Here is a 17458-nt window from a genome sequence, read left to right as displayed (position 1 = left end):
GGTCAGCCCTTACACTCAGTGTATGTGGGACATGTTATACAAGATGATTTGGTTCCTGGTTCTTTAGGCTCGTTGTGTGTGTGCGTGTGTGTGTTTCTATCTCCCTGTATGGTGCAGATAAATAAACCCAGCTCCCTAAATGAAACTTGACGTTTGGCATTTCCAGCGTTCAGCAGGCAGCAGCCCAGTGTAATGACTTGAGCTGGTAGCAGCTGTTACTGTTGGTACTGCAATTGGTTGAAACGACTGTATGGAGAAAGAGAACAACAATGGTCTTTAGATGGAAGCCTGTTGCCGGATAGACAGATATATACAGTATGGTCTTGCTCTAGGACCAGTGACAATGAGAGGTAACCTGATACTGGGTCTAGGGGTGGCTGCTGGGGTAAGGCTTAGGTCTCTGCGGTTGGTGCAGGAAATTAAACCATTGCAGTATAAAAACGTGGGTGTGGTGTGAGGTTAGCAGGCCCGCGGTGACACACTCAGCCAAACGGCGGTGGGTGTGGTGTGAGGTTAGCAGGCCCGCGGTGACACACTCAGCCAAACGGCGGTGGGTGTGGTGTGAGGTTAGCAGGCCCGCGGTGACACACTCAGCCAAACGGCGGTGGGTGTGGTGTGAGGTTAGCAGGCCCGCGGTGACACACTCAGCCAAACGGCAGTGGGTGTGGTGTGAGGTTAGCAGGCCCGCGGTGACACACTCAGCCAAACGGCGGTGGGTGTGGTGTGAGGTTAGCAGGCCCGCGGTGACACACTCAGCCAAACGGCAGTGGGTGTGGTGTGAGGTTAGCAGGCCCGCGGTGACACACTCAGCCAAACGGCGGTGGGTGTGGTGTGTTGGGTACTATCAGCTGGTAGGGAATGACAGCTATGTCTTAGACACGGCATTCATCCCTAATCTTAAAGTAAATCCCCCCCAGGCCCGACCCAAGAGCCTCCGACTGAATGGTGACACACAAGCTCACCCCTCCACTCATCCCGTCTCTCTTAACGTACTCTCACTTTCTGTGTCTCTCCCTCTCTTTCTCTCTCAAGTGAAGAGGCTGATCTCTTTCATTGATTCCCAGAGAAAGTGGTATCCAGCATACAATGCCATTTAGTTTTTAGTTCCATGTACAAAATCGACCATCATCCATCAATGTTGTTTCAGCGGCAGTAGAGCCACACTCCAGTGGGTTTCTTCCTGTTAACTGAGATTATCAAAGAGGGACATGTCAATGAAGTAAAGAGGGCTGTTAAGAGTTAGATAGTGGACTCTTTTATCAGTATTGGTGCCTTAGTGACTAGTGTGACCTCCTAAGGGTGATGGAGAATCTACTGAATAGGGAATTTCCTTATGATGGATGGATCCCCAGTTCATTCCCTTGTGCCCTCATTCTTTCACAGCAATGTCACTGAGAGAGGCAGGACAGGACAGAAACCACCAGTCCGAATTTAGACCTTGGTCTGTTTGGACAGTGACTTCCGCTCCTGAGGGTTGTTCCTGCTCCCAGAGACACACATAGTTTCGTCCACACAGGGACATCTCCTCAGCTTGCCATGCTTGGTATTTACGCTCTATTTAGACCAGCCTAAAACAAAAGGGAGTTGGGGCTTTCCTCTGTTTCCTTTGCAGCAAAAGACGTAAACACTAATGCTTGCCGATATTGTCAGAGCTAACGAGCATTGACGTATGTTTTTAGCCTTGTCCCAGGCCGGCTGTGTGTCTGTGTTGTGATGAGAGGGCCAAAGCCAGCAGTGGGACCCAGAGTTCAGGCCAGTCCCTGTGGGCCCCACTGGCCTGTCTTACCCCGGCCTGGCCTGTCTTATCCTAGCCTGACTTACCCTGGCCTGTCCTGGCTTCTTCACACAGCTGTTCAGTGTTGTGGAAACTCCCCACCTCTTGTTTGTTGTCACTACAGAAAAGCCTCATGGGGGGGATAGAGAGACAGAGACAAGAGCTCTACAGCTGATTCCCAGCAAACCAAAATTGGTTCTGTGAATGTTCCCACAACATTCATTAGGTTAACCTAAATGTTCTAATAACACAAACACTGTCCAGTTATGCTTATGATTATACAATGTTTGTTTAAATCTTTCACCTGATCTTGCAAGAATGTCCCAGAAGACATTTTGTCTGTACTTTAAAGGTTCCCAGAATGTTTCATTAGTTTGTGGGAACAGAATAAGGACATCACAAGAGATATGTTCCCCACATTTTGTTTGCGGCACTATGTTCTAAAAACATTACTGGGACATTGTGTTATTACACTACCAGGAAACCTAATAAGAACATTCGGGGAATGTTCTGTGGTGGTTGTGCACAACATTTTAGTGAGTTTTAGGAGAACATTTTGTTATCAAAAACATTCTTTGAATGTTTTGGGGATGTTGTCATACTAATGCTAGATAGAATCCTAACTAGAACTTAAAGGTGCACTATGTAGTGATTGTATGATTTAATAATAAATGGTTGTATTTTTAAATAATTTGTATACATAAAAAATTAAATAATTAGCCTAATTTCAGTTTGTGACAAAAAAGCAAGTATAGTGTAGACAATCGTTGTACCATCTTACCCCCTTTGACATATATTTTCCATAACCAAAAATATTTTATTTTCAGCTGTTTGAAGCTGGTGTACGAAACCAAAGTAAAAGATGCAAAAACAAAACTTAAGAACGGGAAGCATAGAAATAGCGCACATATAACTGATCTACCACTTCTTTGACTTGCTTTCAATGAGAATGACAGATCTATAACGCACATTTCCACGTGAATTATGTCGGGTCACCCAAATATTGCCGCTTTAATGAGAATGTTATCTAATGTCCTGGTAATGTTCCCGGTTTGCTGGGGAGGGCATTAATAAGAGAGGTATTTATAACCTGGCGGCAGGCAGGTTAACTCAAAGTCTGACCGTCACTGGAACTATTTTAAAGAGAGGATTACTGAGGGGTTACACACATCTGATAAGAGGCGCTGTAAAATGAAGAATGTGGTTATGTGTCCAGGATCCATGTTATTGGTGTGCATTTTTTGTGCACATAGCGCCATAGCACCTAGGGCTACTAAGGCTGAGGTGGATGATGACTGCCAGACCACCACAGTTGTCAGGACGAGATCCGAGTGTTGTAGACACAACGTCCAGTCCACCATAGCAGGATACCTACGGGATTTTCCAGGGTTTTAAATGTTTCTGTTGAGCGATACCCTGAGTGTACAAAACATTAGTAACACCTTGCTAATATTGAGTTGCACCCCCTTTTGCCCTCAGAATTGCCTCAATAGTGTCGGGGAATGGACTCTACAAGGTGTCGAAAGCATTCCGCAGGGATGTGTCAAGTTGGCTGGATGTCCTTTGGGTGGTGCACCATTCTTGATACACACGGGAAACTGTTGAGTGTGAAAAACCCAGAAACATCGCAGTTCTTGACACACTCAAACCGGTGCGCCTGGCACCTACTACAATACCCTGTTCAAAGGCACTTACACATTTTGTCTTGCCCATTAACTCTCTGAATAGCAAACATACACAATCCATGTCTCAATTGTCTCAAGGCTTAAAAATCCTTCTTTAACTGGTCTCCTTCCCTTCATCTACACCAGGTTTCCCCAACTGGCAGCCCATGGTAGTTTTCAGAGCAAATTATAATATATTTTTTTAAGGGATGCACGAACAATCAGTGAACATATCGGAATCGGCCGATATTAGCTAAAAACGCTGGGCCAATTGTGCGCCGCCCGATGTGATACAGCCTGGATTCAAACCAGGGACTGTAGTGACGACTCTGCACTGAGATGCAGTGCCTTAGACCACTGCGTTAACTATTTAACTGTACTAGAATGCTTAAAAGGCTGCTAAAATGTTAAATATCGGTTATCAGTATCAGGTTTTTTTGGGCAAGGAAGATATCAGATATTGGTATCGGCCAAAAATGTCATATCGGTGCATCACTACTTTTTTAATTGTTTATTGTTGGACATTAAAGACTGTAGCTCCAAGAGATTGTAATTATGAGAATCTGTTTGAAAGTATTCCCACGCATAATAGAGAGATACATGTGATCGTATACAAATGTAAGCAATGTTTGAAATTATTATGTTTAGTCAAATATAATATCTGTTTGGGATTCTTGCGATCAGTTTGCAGTCTACAAATTATTTGTAATTATGTTCCGGTGAATCCAGGCTTTCACCTGGATTCACCTGATCAGTCTGTGTCATGGAAAGAGCAGGTGTTCTTAATGTTTTGTAGACTCAGTGTATTTTACAGCTTAGATGTAGCTGATACAATCCATTCATCCCTTTATGGAGACTGAGACCAGCTTATAATATAAAGGGTCACGATCAGCAGGCAGAAAACTGCAGAAACCCATTTAAAACAGAGACGGTAGTAACTGAATTTCTCCGTAAGAAAACTCATTTTTGTCTGTCCATTTAAAAAGACGATCATGCCTACTAAACATGACTCAGGTCTCTGAAGAATCAATCTATCTTTTTAGACTGTTAGAATATTTATCTGGTCAATATGTCAATGTATTATGTCTGTTTGTAACAGTGTGTTATATGTGAAAATGTGATCATATTATAAATTGTATTTTAATGTTTTAGGACTCTTGGAAGATTAGTCCAAATGAGGACTAAAAGAGATCCTAATAAAATCAAACACAATCAAATCTCTGCCCTGTGCTCCTGCAGTAGCTGGTAGCGAGGACATACCTGACCTTATAATGGGACCTTTTCAGCACCCTGTTAGATGGGCATAGCGTGATCTCTGTGACAGCTCCTCACCAGGGCCCTGCTTCAGCCCAGCCATCTAGCACATATACCTTGTTATGCTATATAGTCTTGTTATGCTATATAGTCTTGTTATTTTTTATTTTATTTAACCTTTATTTAACTAGGCAAGTCAGTTAAGAACAAATTCTTATTTACAATGACGGTCTACCAAAAGGCAAAAGGCCTCCTGCGGGGACGGGGTCCTGGGATTAAAAATAAACATAAATAAAATAAAAATATAGGACAAAACACACATCACGAAATGAGAGACACCACTACATAAAGAGAGACCTAAGACAACAACATAGCAAGGCAGAAACACATAACACAGCATGGTAGCAACACAACATAACAACAACATGGTAGCAGCACAAAACAGGGTACAAACATTGTTGGGCAGAGACAACAGCACAAAGGGAAAGAAGGTAGAGACAACAATACATCACGCAAAGCAGCCACAACTTATTCTAAAATATATATATTTTTTATCAATCTACACACAATACCCCATAATGACAAAGGCAAAACAGGTTTTTAGACATTTTTGCAAATTAATAAAAAATAAAATACTGAAATATCACATTTACATAAGTATTCAGACCCTTTACTCAATTCTTTGTTGAAGCACCTTTGGCAGCGATTGCTGGGCACACCTGTATTTGGGGAGTTTCTCCAATTTTTCTCTGCAGATCCTCTCAAGCTCTGTCAGGTTGGATGGGGAGCGTCGCTGCAGAGATGTTCGACCAGGGACATTCAGAGACTTGTCCCGAAGCCACTTCTGCGTTGTCTTGGCTGTGTGCTTAGGGTCATTGTCCTGTTGGAAGGTGTACCTTCACCCCAGTCTGAGGTCCTGAGCGCTCTGGAGCAGATCTCTCTGTTATTTCCTCCGTTCATCTTTCCCTCGGTCCTGACTAGTCTCCCAGTCCTTGCCACTGAAAAACATCCCCACAGCTTGATGCTGCCACCACCATGCTTCACCGTAGCGATGATGGCAGGTTTCCTCCAGACGTGATGCTTGGCATTCATGCCAAAATGTTCAATCTTGGTTTCGTCAGACCAGAGAATCTTGTTTCTCAGTGTCTGAGAGTCCTTTAGGTGCCTTATGGAAAACTCCAAGCGGGCTGTCATTTGCCTTTTACTGAGGCGTGGCGTCCGTCTGGCCACTCTACCATAAAGGTCTGATTGGTGGAGTGCTGCAGAGATGGTTGTCCTTTTGGAAGGTTCTCCCATCTCTACAGAGGAACTCTAGAGCTTTGTCAGAGTGACCATTGGGTTCTTGGTCACCTCCCTGACCAAGGCCCTTCTCCCCCGATTGCATAGTTTGGCTGGGTGGCCAGCTCTAGGAAGTCTTCGTAGATCCAAACTTCTTCCATTTAAGAATGATGGAGGCCACTGTGTTCTTGGGAACCTTCAATGCTGCTGCCTTTTTTTGGTACCCTTCCCCAGATCTGTGCCTCGACACAATCCTGTCTCGGAGCTCTATGGAAAATTCCTTGGACTTCATTGCTTGTTTTTTGCTCTGACATGCACTGTCAACTGTTGGACCTTATATTGACAGGTGTGTGCCTTTCCAACTCATGTCCAATCAATTGAATTTACCACAGGTGGAGTCTAATCAAGTTGTAGAAACATCTCAAGGATGATCAATGGAAACAGGATGCACCTGAGCTCAATTTCGAGGCTCATAGCAAAGGGTCTGTATACTTATGTAAATAAGATATTTTTGTTTTTTATTTTTAATACATTTGCAAACATTTCTAAAAACCTGTTTTCGCTTTGTCATTATGGGGTATTGTGTGTAGATTGATGAGGAAAACAAATGTATTTAATACATTTTAGAATAAAGCTGTAACGTAAGAAAATGTGGAAAGAATCAAGGCGTCTGAATACTTTCTGAATGCACTGTAGTCTTGTGCTATATAGCCTTGTTATGCTACAAGAGATTAGTCACCCACTGATGCAATGTTCAAGAGACGCCCAACTGCCTGCCTGGCCGCAACACCCTCTCCCACACGCCTGCATAGAGGAGGGCTAGGTTATACAGCATATACTGTAGGAATGTGTGAAGGCACAGTGTGTGGAGTTGTACGTGGGCTTTGAAGACAGATGGAACGTTTTAATTAAGCTGTGGCTCATGTGTTTGGATAGGGACTACAGTAGATCAGGGACTACATTAAGTTCATGAATGCAAAATGGCTTTTGGCTAGTTGAGTCGCTTGCTTGGGTGTCTCTTAGTTAAACCTTTATATTGTTGATGATGATGTGGATTGGCCTGTTTACTAGATGTTATTGTAAATGTGCTGATCGTCTTGTATGTTTCTTGTGCAGATGCTGGGCGGAGCCTCCCTTCCTGTGAACACTCTGGTGAAGATCAAAGAGGGCCTGCTGCGACAGAGAGAGCTGGAGATTGACAGGTCAGTAATACAGAGCACAGAGGAGGAGGGCCATTTAAACGAGCAGGGCTGCACTGAATCATTGGGCAAAGCAGGGGAATTAATTAAGGCTGGAGAAAAACACACCAGAACAATTCTAGGAGGACCACACCAAAATCAGTCTTATTGTGTTGGAGCAGCAAGCATGTCTGACTGAGTCTCTCTGCACCTCATTATATTCCACCACTGTGTCTGACTCTGTTCGTCGCAGTAGGAAAAGCATTGTGAGAGAAAGTGTCCCTTCCCTTCGGGGTGTCATTGCCCAGGGGAAGGTTAGTGCACTGTAGTCTCTGATATGATGGGGCAGTACTGCATTCATTTTTCTATGGGCCACACACTGCCACCCCCTCGAGGCGCACAGACACACATTTTCTCAATGACCTTGAGCAGATATCAGTGTGGCGTCATGCGGCCACACACGTCCGAGGTGTACCCTTTCAGAGTGGCAGGCTGGCGCTGATAGGACAGGCTGGGCAGTACCAGGGGAGGGGAGTGGACAGGACAGGGTCACCTATCACCACCCACCCATAGATTACTGTAGGAAATACAGGCAGAGACACAGCAGACACACAGCACAGAGACTTACCCTGCCGCACCGACACATAGACTGGCATTAACATGAAAGGTTGGGCCGGCTTTGAATTGGAGGGATCAATGTGTAACCCAGCCATTGATTTATATATACACTAGATGACTGATAGGGGGCGCTGTGTTGAAATCACCGTGCCTCCATCTTGGAACTCCCCCACCCCCACCAATGTAAAAAATATTTTGGAAGCTATCGAAATGCAATTATTAATGTCAACATTGATTTTTGCCACACTTATTCTATTACAGATACATTAATGCATACTTTAAAACGATATTCTGAACAAAAATATAAACACAACATGCAACAATTTCAAAGCTTTTACTGAGTTACAGTTCATATAAGGAAATTAGTCAATTGAAATATATTCATCAGGCCCTAATCTATGGATTTCATATGATTAAGAATACAGATATGCATCTGTTGGTCACAGATACCTTTAAAAAATGGGCCTCACAATGGGCCTCAGGATTTCGGCAAAATATTTTTGTGCAATCCAATTGCCAATGATAAAATGCAATTGTATATGTAGCTTATGCCTGCCAATACCGTAACCCCATCGCCACAATGGGCCACTATCTTCACAACGTTGACATCAGCAAACCGCTCGCCCACGTGACGCCATACACGTGGTCTGTGGTTGTGAGGCCGGTTGGATGTACTGCCAAATTCTCTAAAACGATGTTGAAGGCAGCTTGTGGTAGAGAAATAAACATTAAATTCTCTGGCAACAGCTTTTGGGAACATTCCTGCAGTCAGCATGCCAATTGCAAGCTCCCTCAAAACTTGAGACATCATTGTGTTGTGTGACAAAACTGCACATTTAGTGTTTTTTTATTGTCCCCAACACAAGATGCACCTATGTAATGATCATGCTGTTTAATGGATTATCTTGTCAAAGGTGAAATGCTCACTAACAGGGATGTAAACAAATTTGTGCAAAGAAATTGAGAGAAATAAGCTTTTTGTGGGTCTGGAAAATGTCTGGGATATTCTATTTCAGCTCATGAAACATGGGACCAACACTTTACATGTTGCATTTATATTTTTGTTCAGTGTATTATGTGAGCTAAACAGAAAAATGAAAATATATATACAGTACCAGTCAAAAGTTTGGACACACCTACTCATTCAACACGTGCTCAGCATATGTGGGAACTCCTTCAAGAGTGTTGGAAAATCGTTCCAGGTGAAGCTGTTTGACAGAATGCCAAGTGTGCAAAGCAGTCATCAAGGCAAAGGGTGGCTACAAGGCAAAGGGGGGCTACTTTGAAGAATCTCAAATATAAAATATAGTTTGATTTGTTTAACACTTATTTGGTTAATGCATGATTCCATGTGTTATTTCATAGTTTTGATGTATTCACTATTATTCTACAATGTAGAAAATAGTAAAAAATTAAGAAATACCCTGAAATAAGTAGGCGTGTCCAAACTTTTGACTGGTACTGTATATATAAAAACATTTTCCTTAAAGTATAATTAACCTAATGTTACTGGCCCCGCTACAACAAAATACTTAAATACATATAATTTTGTCCTTGAAACATTTAATTGAAATAGTGGACAATTCCATTCATTACTACTGGGTAGTGTCCACTTTGGCCGACCGATGGCTTCAAAGCCCCTCAATTGCCAACACATAGCATCAGTAATCCAGGGTTTATATACATATTTGAACCCAGCCCAGCCTGCTCATTCTTGAGACTGGTCAATTGTTGGTACCTAGTGAATTAGACGAGATGCTATGTGCATTAGATATGGGATTAACCGTTTCTTACCATTATGTTTCTAGCCATGAGTTGGGTTAACAGTAGGCTGTTCAGGGTGTTCAAGGTTTGACTTTATCAAGTGCATGCCTCCTGATTCAGAGGGGTTGGGTTAAATGCGCAAGACACATTTCAGTTGAATGCATTCAGTTCACTTTCCCTTTTATTGATTATCTCCCTCAATGTGACGCAAATGAATGAGAAAAAAAGCTAATTTCACCACCAGGTGGCAGTCTTAACCAAACCTACATACACTGAGTATACCAAACATTAGGAACACCTTCCACCTTTTGCCCTCAGAAAAGCCACATTCGTCGGGGCATGGACTCTACAAGGTGTCGAAAGCGTTCCACAGGGATGCTGGCCCATGTTGACTCCAATGCTTCCCACAGTTGTGTTAAGTTGGCTGGATGTCCTTTGGGTGGTGCACCATTCTTGATACACAAGGGAAACTGTTCAGCATGAAAAACCCAGCAGCCTTGCAGTTTTTGACACAAACCGGTGCACCTGGCACCTACTACCATACCCTGTTCAAAGGCACTTAAATCTTTTGTCTTGCCCGTTCACTCTCTGAATGGCACACATACACAATCCATGTCTCATTTGTCTCAAGGCTTAAAAATCCTTCTTTAACCCATCTCCTCCCCTTCATCTACTCTGATTGAAGTGGATTTAACAGGTGACATCAATAAGGGATCATGGATTCACCTGGTCAGTCTATGTCATGGAAAGAGCAGGTGTTCCTAATGTTTTGTAAGCTCAGTGTACATGTGTAGTATCTTAATTCGACCAATTTCTCACAGCAGGAAAATATACCTACAGCAACAGGAAATGTGAATTATTATGTGGATTATAATGAATGTACAGTTTTGTAGAGGTTGATACATTTGTAGCCACAATGAATCTGACATTTTAAAGTGGGAATAACAAACTTTAGAAGGTTTTTTAATCCTTGAATACACTACAATTGATTTAATATAGTATATCGGTACACAGCATTTAGTATTCCTATCTTGATCCAGTAGCATTAATCAACACTCCCCTTTTATTTTGCTGAAAGGCAAAATTACACACAAGCATTAGGAGCTGAATATAAATATGACATTCTTTCAAGGCGGGGGGTTTAGGGGAGTGAAATTGTGCTTGCCTCATCAGGATAGCATGCAGGCAGCTGGCCCACCCTCCACTAGAGAGAAATACTAGACAAGTCATTTATACTGAGTGGAGATTCTGTCACACAGCCTTAATCTTCATCTTTTACTGGCCAACCAGGGCCCAGTAGAAAGCACCGTATATTACCACCTGTCCACAACGCTGACTCAGAAGTACCCAGGGCTAGATATGTATGCTATATGCTATAAACTCTAGTGGCATTAAGATGGATGTTATTATATATCGTCCTACATGATCCACACAGAGTGGGCATTCATTGGCCTGTTGTCTGTAATATGGATAATGTAGAGAGCTGGCACTGTGTGTGACCATTGCTTATTTTACTGTGTACCTCATAAGATGTTTTCCCATGTTAGTATGACTTGGATATCAGTATGCCTGCTTCTGTAATCAATGGTGATGTGTCACTGACATGTTATGTCTGATGTGTGTTTTCCAGACAAAAGCAGCAGATCCTTCAGCTCCATGCCCGGATCAGGGACAATGACCTGAGAGCGCAACAGGTCCTCCTGAGCCAGAAGGGGCGCTGTGACGACCCCTATCTACTTAACGCTAAGGTAATAAAGCCTCATTAAAAGACATTAAAAGACTATCAGTAACAACCCAACCGTCTTACCTACTATACTGTTATTCCCAACTGGCAGAAGGTTTTAACATTCTCAAGCTTAGTCTCAAGCTTTGACATTTGTTGACATATCTGGAACTTTTTAAAAGAATGACAACTAATGTATCTCCTTGTTTCTTTCCCAGGAGTCTCCATATGACAGTCCTGTAGCACAGCCCCATCCCCAGCTGCAGGTCCCAGATAGGGTGAGTCCTCTGTGCTGTGACAACGGGGAGCTGGGCCGTAAGCTGGCCGCTGCAGAGCTGGAGGTCATCCACCTCAACGAGTTCCTCAAACAGAACACCCAGAAATACACAGAGGATATCAAGAAGCTGGAGGAGAAGGTGACCAACGGGCATATTACACAGATCAATCTTAACACTAGCCTCAACTACAAACACCAGCCTCACCACAACCCTAATCCTAACTCTAATGTAGTTCATGTCCACACCCCGGATCAACCCCAGTCAAAATCCTAACCCTAATGAATGTAATCAACCATTTTTCCTGCCTTTCAGATGAAGACGCGCGACCGCTACATCAGCAGCCTGAAGAAGAAGTGTCTGAGGGAGAGTGAGCAGAATAAGGAAAAGCAGCAGAGGATAGAGACCCTGGAGAAGTACCTAGCTGACCTGCCCTCCCTCGATGAGGTCCAGACCCAGGCCCAGCAGGTAGTTTGTCTCCCCAGCCACAGGACCACCTCAGGGGATCCCGTCTGGCTGGCTGACCACAGGGGTTCTGCTAGCATCTCTACTGACTTCTCTGCTAAGCTTCTTAGTCATTTGATGGCCATGTTAGAATTTTTTTTTTTTGTATTATTATGAGAAAGTACACGAGCTAGCCTGTATGATCTTGATTTAGTTTTAGGGTTAAGATTAAAGTCACGGTTCTGGTGAGGGTTAAAGTTTAAGGTTAGTGGTCCATTGGATTTGTGGTCACTGGTCCGAAAGCTCCTTATTTCTGCCCTCTAACGTGGCCAGAGAGTAAGACCCTGCTAGCGTATCTGCTAGTTAGCGTCTCAGTGCTAAGCTAACACCTGGTAATGGAGCGGGGGCGTCTCTTCATTACAGCTCTGTAATCTCATTAGACCTGATTAGATCAGCCATTTCAGGCTGCATTAGTGGTAGTGGTAGAGTGGGATGGGATGGGAGTTCAGAGTGGCTATTAACAGCCTCCGGTCAACCTTAAGATAATATGTCTCCTATTGTGTTTGCCCTGTCTATCTTTACTGTAATGATAATTAAATCATTGTCAAATTGAATCTCATTGTTGTCTAATGGTAATCATGTAATACACCATCTTGCCACCAGAGGTCAATAAGAACCAAACAGTGTCAACTTTATTTAGTGGTTTGTGTGCAGTGTGTACTGATATTCCTTTGGCCAGGTCAGTCTTAGTTAGTGGTCTTTGTGTACATATGTTCCTGTGGTGTTCTCTGAGATGTGGTTGGGATAGTCACAGATAGTGTGTGTATAGTCCTAATTTTCTGTTCCTGTATGTGTTCATCAGCTGGAGGAGGGTCAGGGGAAGGCCCAGGGTCTGCAGGAAACAGTGGCTTGTCTGGAGAAGAGTCTGGAGGAGGGCTGCGCCGTGCTGCAGGCGAAAGAGGACCTGATTGAGACCCAGTGCAAGAGGGAGAAGGAGCTGGTGGCTGCTGTACAGAGGTGTGTCGGAAATACAATCTTCCTCTGCAACTTCTCCTTCTAGTTGTAACAGTGTGTTAAAACAGTCAGAGCTGGTAAGTTGTGGTTGTGTTGATGACAGACGGTGCCCTAACGTTGTGTCTCTCCCTGGTTCCCCCAGCCTGCAGGAGAAGGTGGAGCAGTGTCTTGAGGACGGGATCCGGCTCCCCATGCTGGACCTGAAGGAGCTGGAGATAGAGAACGTACGGTTACAGGAACAGCAAGCCACCACCACCGAGGTGAGACGCAGAATGCATACAAACGCAGGGATGCATGCAGACACACACACAAAGACACACACACACTTAACGCTAAGGTAATAAAGCCTCATCTAGTGCATCAGTAACAACCCAACTGTCTTATCTACTATACTGTTATTCCCAACTGGCAGAAGGTTTTAATATTCTCAAGCTTAGTCTCAAGCTTTGACATTTGTTGACATGTCAGTCTTTTAAAAAGTTTCAGATAACTAATGTATCTCCTTGTCTACACCACAACACGCAAACACACACAACACAAACACACACACAGGGTCACTCAGAGAGATGAGCCAGGCTGCTACCAGACGTTTACAATGCCCCACTGCTCTTTTTCAGCTGATAGACAATCAGAAGAACCAGATTGAAAAACTCACCCTTGAGCTGATGGTAAGACCCTGCTATTAAGGGTGTAACAGTTCACCAAACCCACAGTTCAGTACGTATTGCGGTTTTGGAGTCACGGTTCCGTTTCTGATTCATAATACCTGATGAGATCACCATCTGGAATAACAACAACTTGGATTTTCTTCAATGAAAACAGCCGATTACTCATCAACAACACTAAAATAAAGTGCACTATGCGTGTAACCATGGCTCAGACATTGTATAGGCCTATGCTATAATGTTTTCTTACAAAGACAAAAAATGTGCACTTGTGTGCGTTGACCAATTCATTGATAACTTCGGCTTTAGCTTGCTAGTATAGAGCGAGGGGGCAAAGTTGTTAACGTCGCTTGAGCACTTTCACAAGGTGCTGAAACCCCCTATTCTTCTTAACCACAGAGAGTAGGCTCATATCCGCGGCTGCGGCTGTAAACATACCTATCGCTCGTCGTGTCTTTGGCCTGGTCAAAATCAGCTGCCAAGGGCTGCTTGAATGCACAGGGGAGACTGAAAGTTATGTTCTTTTTTTGCGTTTCCATCTTGCTCCGGTGGTAGGATTACTGGGGGGGATGTCAGAGTAAATGTATCAACATGTCTGAGGTGTTGGCAGCTGCATATGCTATTCTCATTGGGCAGTGGAGACATACTCTCTGTCCATCGTCGTTGTAACCTACTGGGAAGACAAAATGTTCCCAAACTGGAGATTTAAACGATGATGGAGAATCCTCCTGGTTCATCGACCCCACCACTCACCATCGTACAGAACTAGTTCCCGGCTGTGCCCCACAAAAGGACAGTTTGAAATGCACCAATTAAGATTTGTATTTTGATTACAACGTGCGCATAGGATCTTGTTTTAACAGAATAGCTTGGAAGAAATTCAGCTCAGATTTACTCAAGAGGCATACAACGCAGTGTAGGCATAACCTATAGGCCTAGGGCTTTTATTTTCTGGTTCACAGTGCGGACCGAATCGAGGTCACAATACCGAACGGTTTCGGTACAAATATGTGGACCGTTACACCCTTACCTGTTATTAGACTTCATTTGGGTCAACAGTATGCTTCAATCAACCGCTGTTGTAGTAGTTGTCATGTTGTATGTGTGTCCTTGTGTCTGTCAGTGGTGGGGATGATGATGAGTCATCACTGTCATCAGAGCATTATACAGTATGTGACGGCTGTCTTATTGTTCTGCTGCAGGCTGTAGAGCAGAGGCTGCAGAAGGAGCGATGTCTCTCCCAAGAGCTCCAGCAACAGGGCGAGGACCTGGCTTCACTCGCTGACACCCTCCACCAGGTAACCAGCCCCACGCTGCCTCTTCAAACATGTTCAAATAAAGAAGGCTACACAGGACTACCACAGAAAGTAGGACTATTCTTTGGAGCAACATTTTTTTATTTCTCAGATTTTCCAACCCAGGGCTAGAGTGGGGTAGCTAGCTAGTATCCACTGTAGCTGGTAGCTTCCTCTCTCTCTCTCCACCCTACATCCTGACAGACAGTTTTCTCTGTCCCAGGTTTAATGGTGATGGAGAAGTCCATTCACCACCATTCTGTTCCTCTACAGGCCCTTTTTGTCCTCAGATCTTTTCATAGCAGCAGAGTCATGAATAACCCAATATGGCCCCTTCAGCACCCCCACTACCACACGGACCCAATTAGAATTCATGGTGTCATTTTTCAACTCTCCCGCCCGTCTCAAGGTGAGGATGAGCCTGGTGATAAAAGGTCTGAATTCATGCAGGCGGTAATGTGTGTGTCCTGTACATAGGAGCGGTAGAGCACACACACAGACGGCTGACGCCCCAGCACCATACATTATCCCTCTGACAGGGAAACAAAAGGCAATTATCATCTGGAAGATTCCTCCGCCTGGCTCCCACAAGGGAAGGTGGCTGGTTTGGAGAGAGGGATGGGGGAGTGTTTGTTGGCTGACCTTGCCTGGCTCTGCAGTGACTCCCAGGCAGCTCGTGTCTGAAGGGACAGAGAGATATGACGAGATGAGGTAGTCTACACAGCGCCCTGTCTAGGATCACTGGTTTTAATTTGACCGTGCTCTCCACTGCTCTGTGTGGCTCGTGAATGTTGGAGGCTGGGTATTTATCTGCACACATACTCTATGTTCCCTCCAGCACCGTGTAGAGCGATTGAGAGGTGAGGAGATTTGACTCCCAGCGTTACATTTTTACATTCATGTAATTTAGCAGACGCTCTTATCCAGAGCGACTTAGTAGTGAGTGCACACTTTTTCATTCTAGTCCCCAATGGGAATCGAAGCCACATGCTCTACCAACTGAGCCACATGGGTGGGTGCCTTTAGTTACATAGAGATGATACTGAGGTGAAAGAGAGAGCCTTTAGTGGTGAAATGGCCTCCATTTTGGGAGAGCAGGAAGTTGGATAATCCGCCCGAAAAGGACTTTGCAGCAACTTCTACCGTTCGGCCACCTCTGTGGGTGTTGCTATGATACCTTGTTATCCTGTTGAGTTATAATGATGCCGATTATTATTCTAATTTTCTCCTTGGTATTCTGTGAGACATTTAGAGACTCATTTGAAAGTGTATATTTTAACTCTTGTTTCAAAGCCCAGCCATGGAGAGGGTGTTGAAGTGTTGATGATCCACACAGGGAGACACACTGCTTTAGATGCCAGCGGCAGCTCTGCAGCAGTTCTTCCTCTCAAGTTCAGTTTTAATGTAAAAAATACACTCAATGGACGAATCCACTTCTGTTCAGAAATAATAGTATGGCTGTCATGTTATAACACAAAATAATTTGAGTGTGGCTACACTCCCTCCAGCATTTTACAATGTGTATTTATTAATAAATGCAATCTGGCAGCGACAGGATAATAACGAAGCTTTTCAGCACAAAAGGATTTAGCCAATGTATGTCTCAATTCAGGAACACTTGATCTACTCTGAACTGGCGCAAAAATCCAATTTAATATTTGGGGGATTTTGTGTTTTACTGAACACTCCTGAGCTCTGCTGCATTAGCATGGTGTTTGATAATAAAACCCAGTGTTGGTCTCTAAGCTACGTGTGTTTCTACAGAACCAAAGGCAGGTGGAGGATGGCGTGGTGATTCGTCAGGGCTGCGGGGGCAAGGGGCCAGAGGCAGGGCCCCTGCTGAAGGAGATGTCCTTGTGTCTGCTTGACCTCAAGGCCCTCTGTAGTATCCTCACCCAGAGGGCCCAGGGCAAGGAACCCAACCTGGCACTGCTACTGGGCATCAAATGTAAGTAGATACATCTGGTTTAATCCTCTTAAGCTGGGATTCAAATCCGATCGCAGCTTTTGCCACTGCGCCAATTAAAAAGGTCATTTCCAATTGAGCCGACAACACAGCATTTTACAGTGAATGGTCTCCACAAACACAGAAACATTGCCTTTAAAACCCGCATTGCCAACAGCATGATCGGATTGAAACCCGGCCTCTCCTATCTACACACACCGTGAACTACTGCCATATGCAAACCCAACATTAGCTCCTCGGACTAGCCTATCTACTCAGTTATAGGCTTCTGAATATCTACTTCATAGTTTTCGGGCATCAACAGTAATTGGGTTTTTCCACTGAGGAAGACGTTACTTCACTAGCTACCTTACAGTTAAGACTTCCCAACCATCTTTGTGATGTCAAATTACTTGAACTCCTTTTGAAATTGATGTTTGGTCCCACCTATTCTTAATTGTTTTCCTTATTCTATTCTGCATTTTCTGTCCACTTCTGTCGGCAGTAGGATGCACTTCTTTTCCCTAAGAAAACAGAGGGGGAATTAGGCTGTCAGCTCACAACAAC

At 44.0% G+C, this 17458-nt stretch overlaps 1 protein-coding gene across 1 annotated transcript in view; it reads left to right on the top strand.

The window, feature by feature from the left end:
• The window catches only part of LOC120024184 (centrosomal protein of 85 kDa-like), a 78576-nt gene that overhangs the window by 56786 nt on the left and 4332 nt on the right, over nt 1-17458 (top strand). The window contains exons 4-12 of the mRNA XM_038968365.1: nt 7087-7172; nt 11161-11278; nt 11472-11669; nt 11844-11996; nt 12835-12989; nt 13129-13246; nt 13604-13654; nt 14854-14949; nt 16711-16894. Coding sequence (XP_038824293.1) covers nt 7087-7172; nt 11161-11278; nt 11472-11669; nt 11844-11996; nt 12835-12989; nt 13129-13246; nt 13604-13654; nt 14854-14949; nt 16711-16894 — 1159 coding nt within the window. The remainder of the gene's footprint in view (nt 1-7086; nt 7173-11160; nt 11279-11471; nt 11670-11843; nt 11997-12834; nt 12990-13128; nt 13247-13603; nt 13655-14853; nt 14950-16710; nt 16895-17458) is intronic.

This window comes from Salvelinus namaycush, chromosome 29 (assembly GCF_016432855.1).
Source record: "Salvelinus namaycush isolate Seneca chromosome 29, SaNama_1.0, whole genome shotgun sequence".
Lineage (NCBI taxonomy): Eukaryota > Metazoa > Chordata > Actinopteri > Salmoniformes > Salmonidae > Salvelinus > Salvelinus namaycush.
This window is presented reverse-complemented; position numbering and strand designations above follow the sequence as displayed.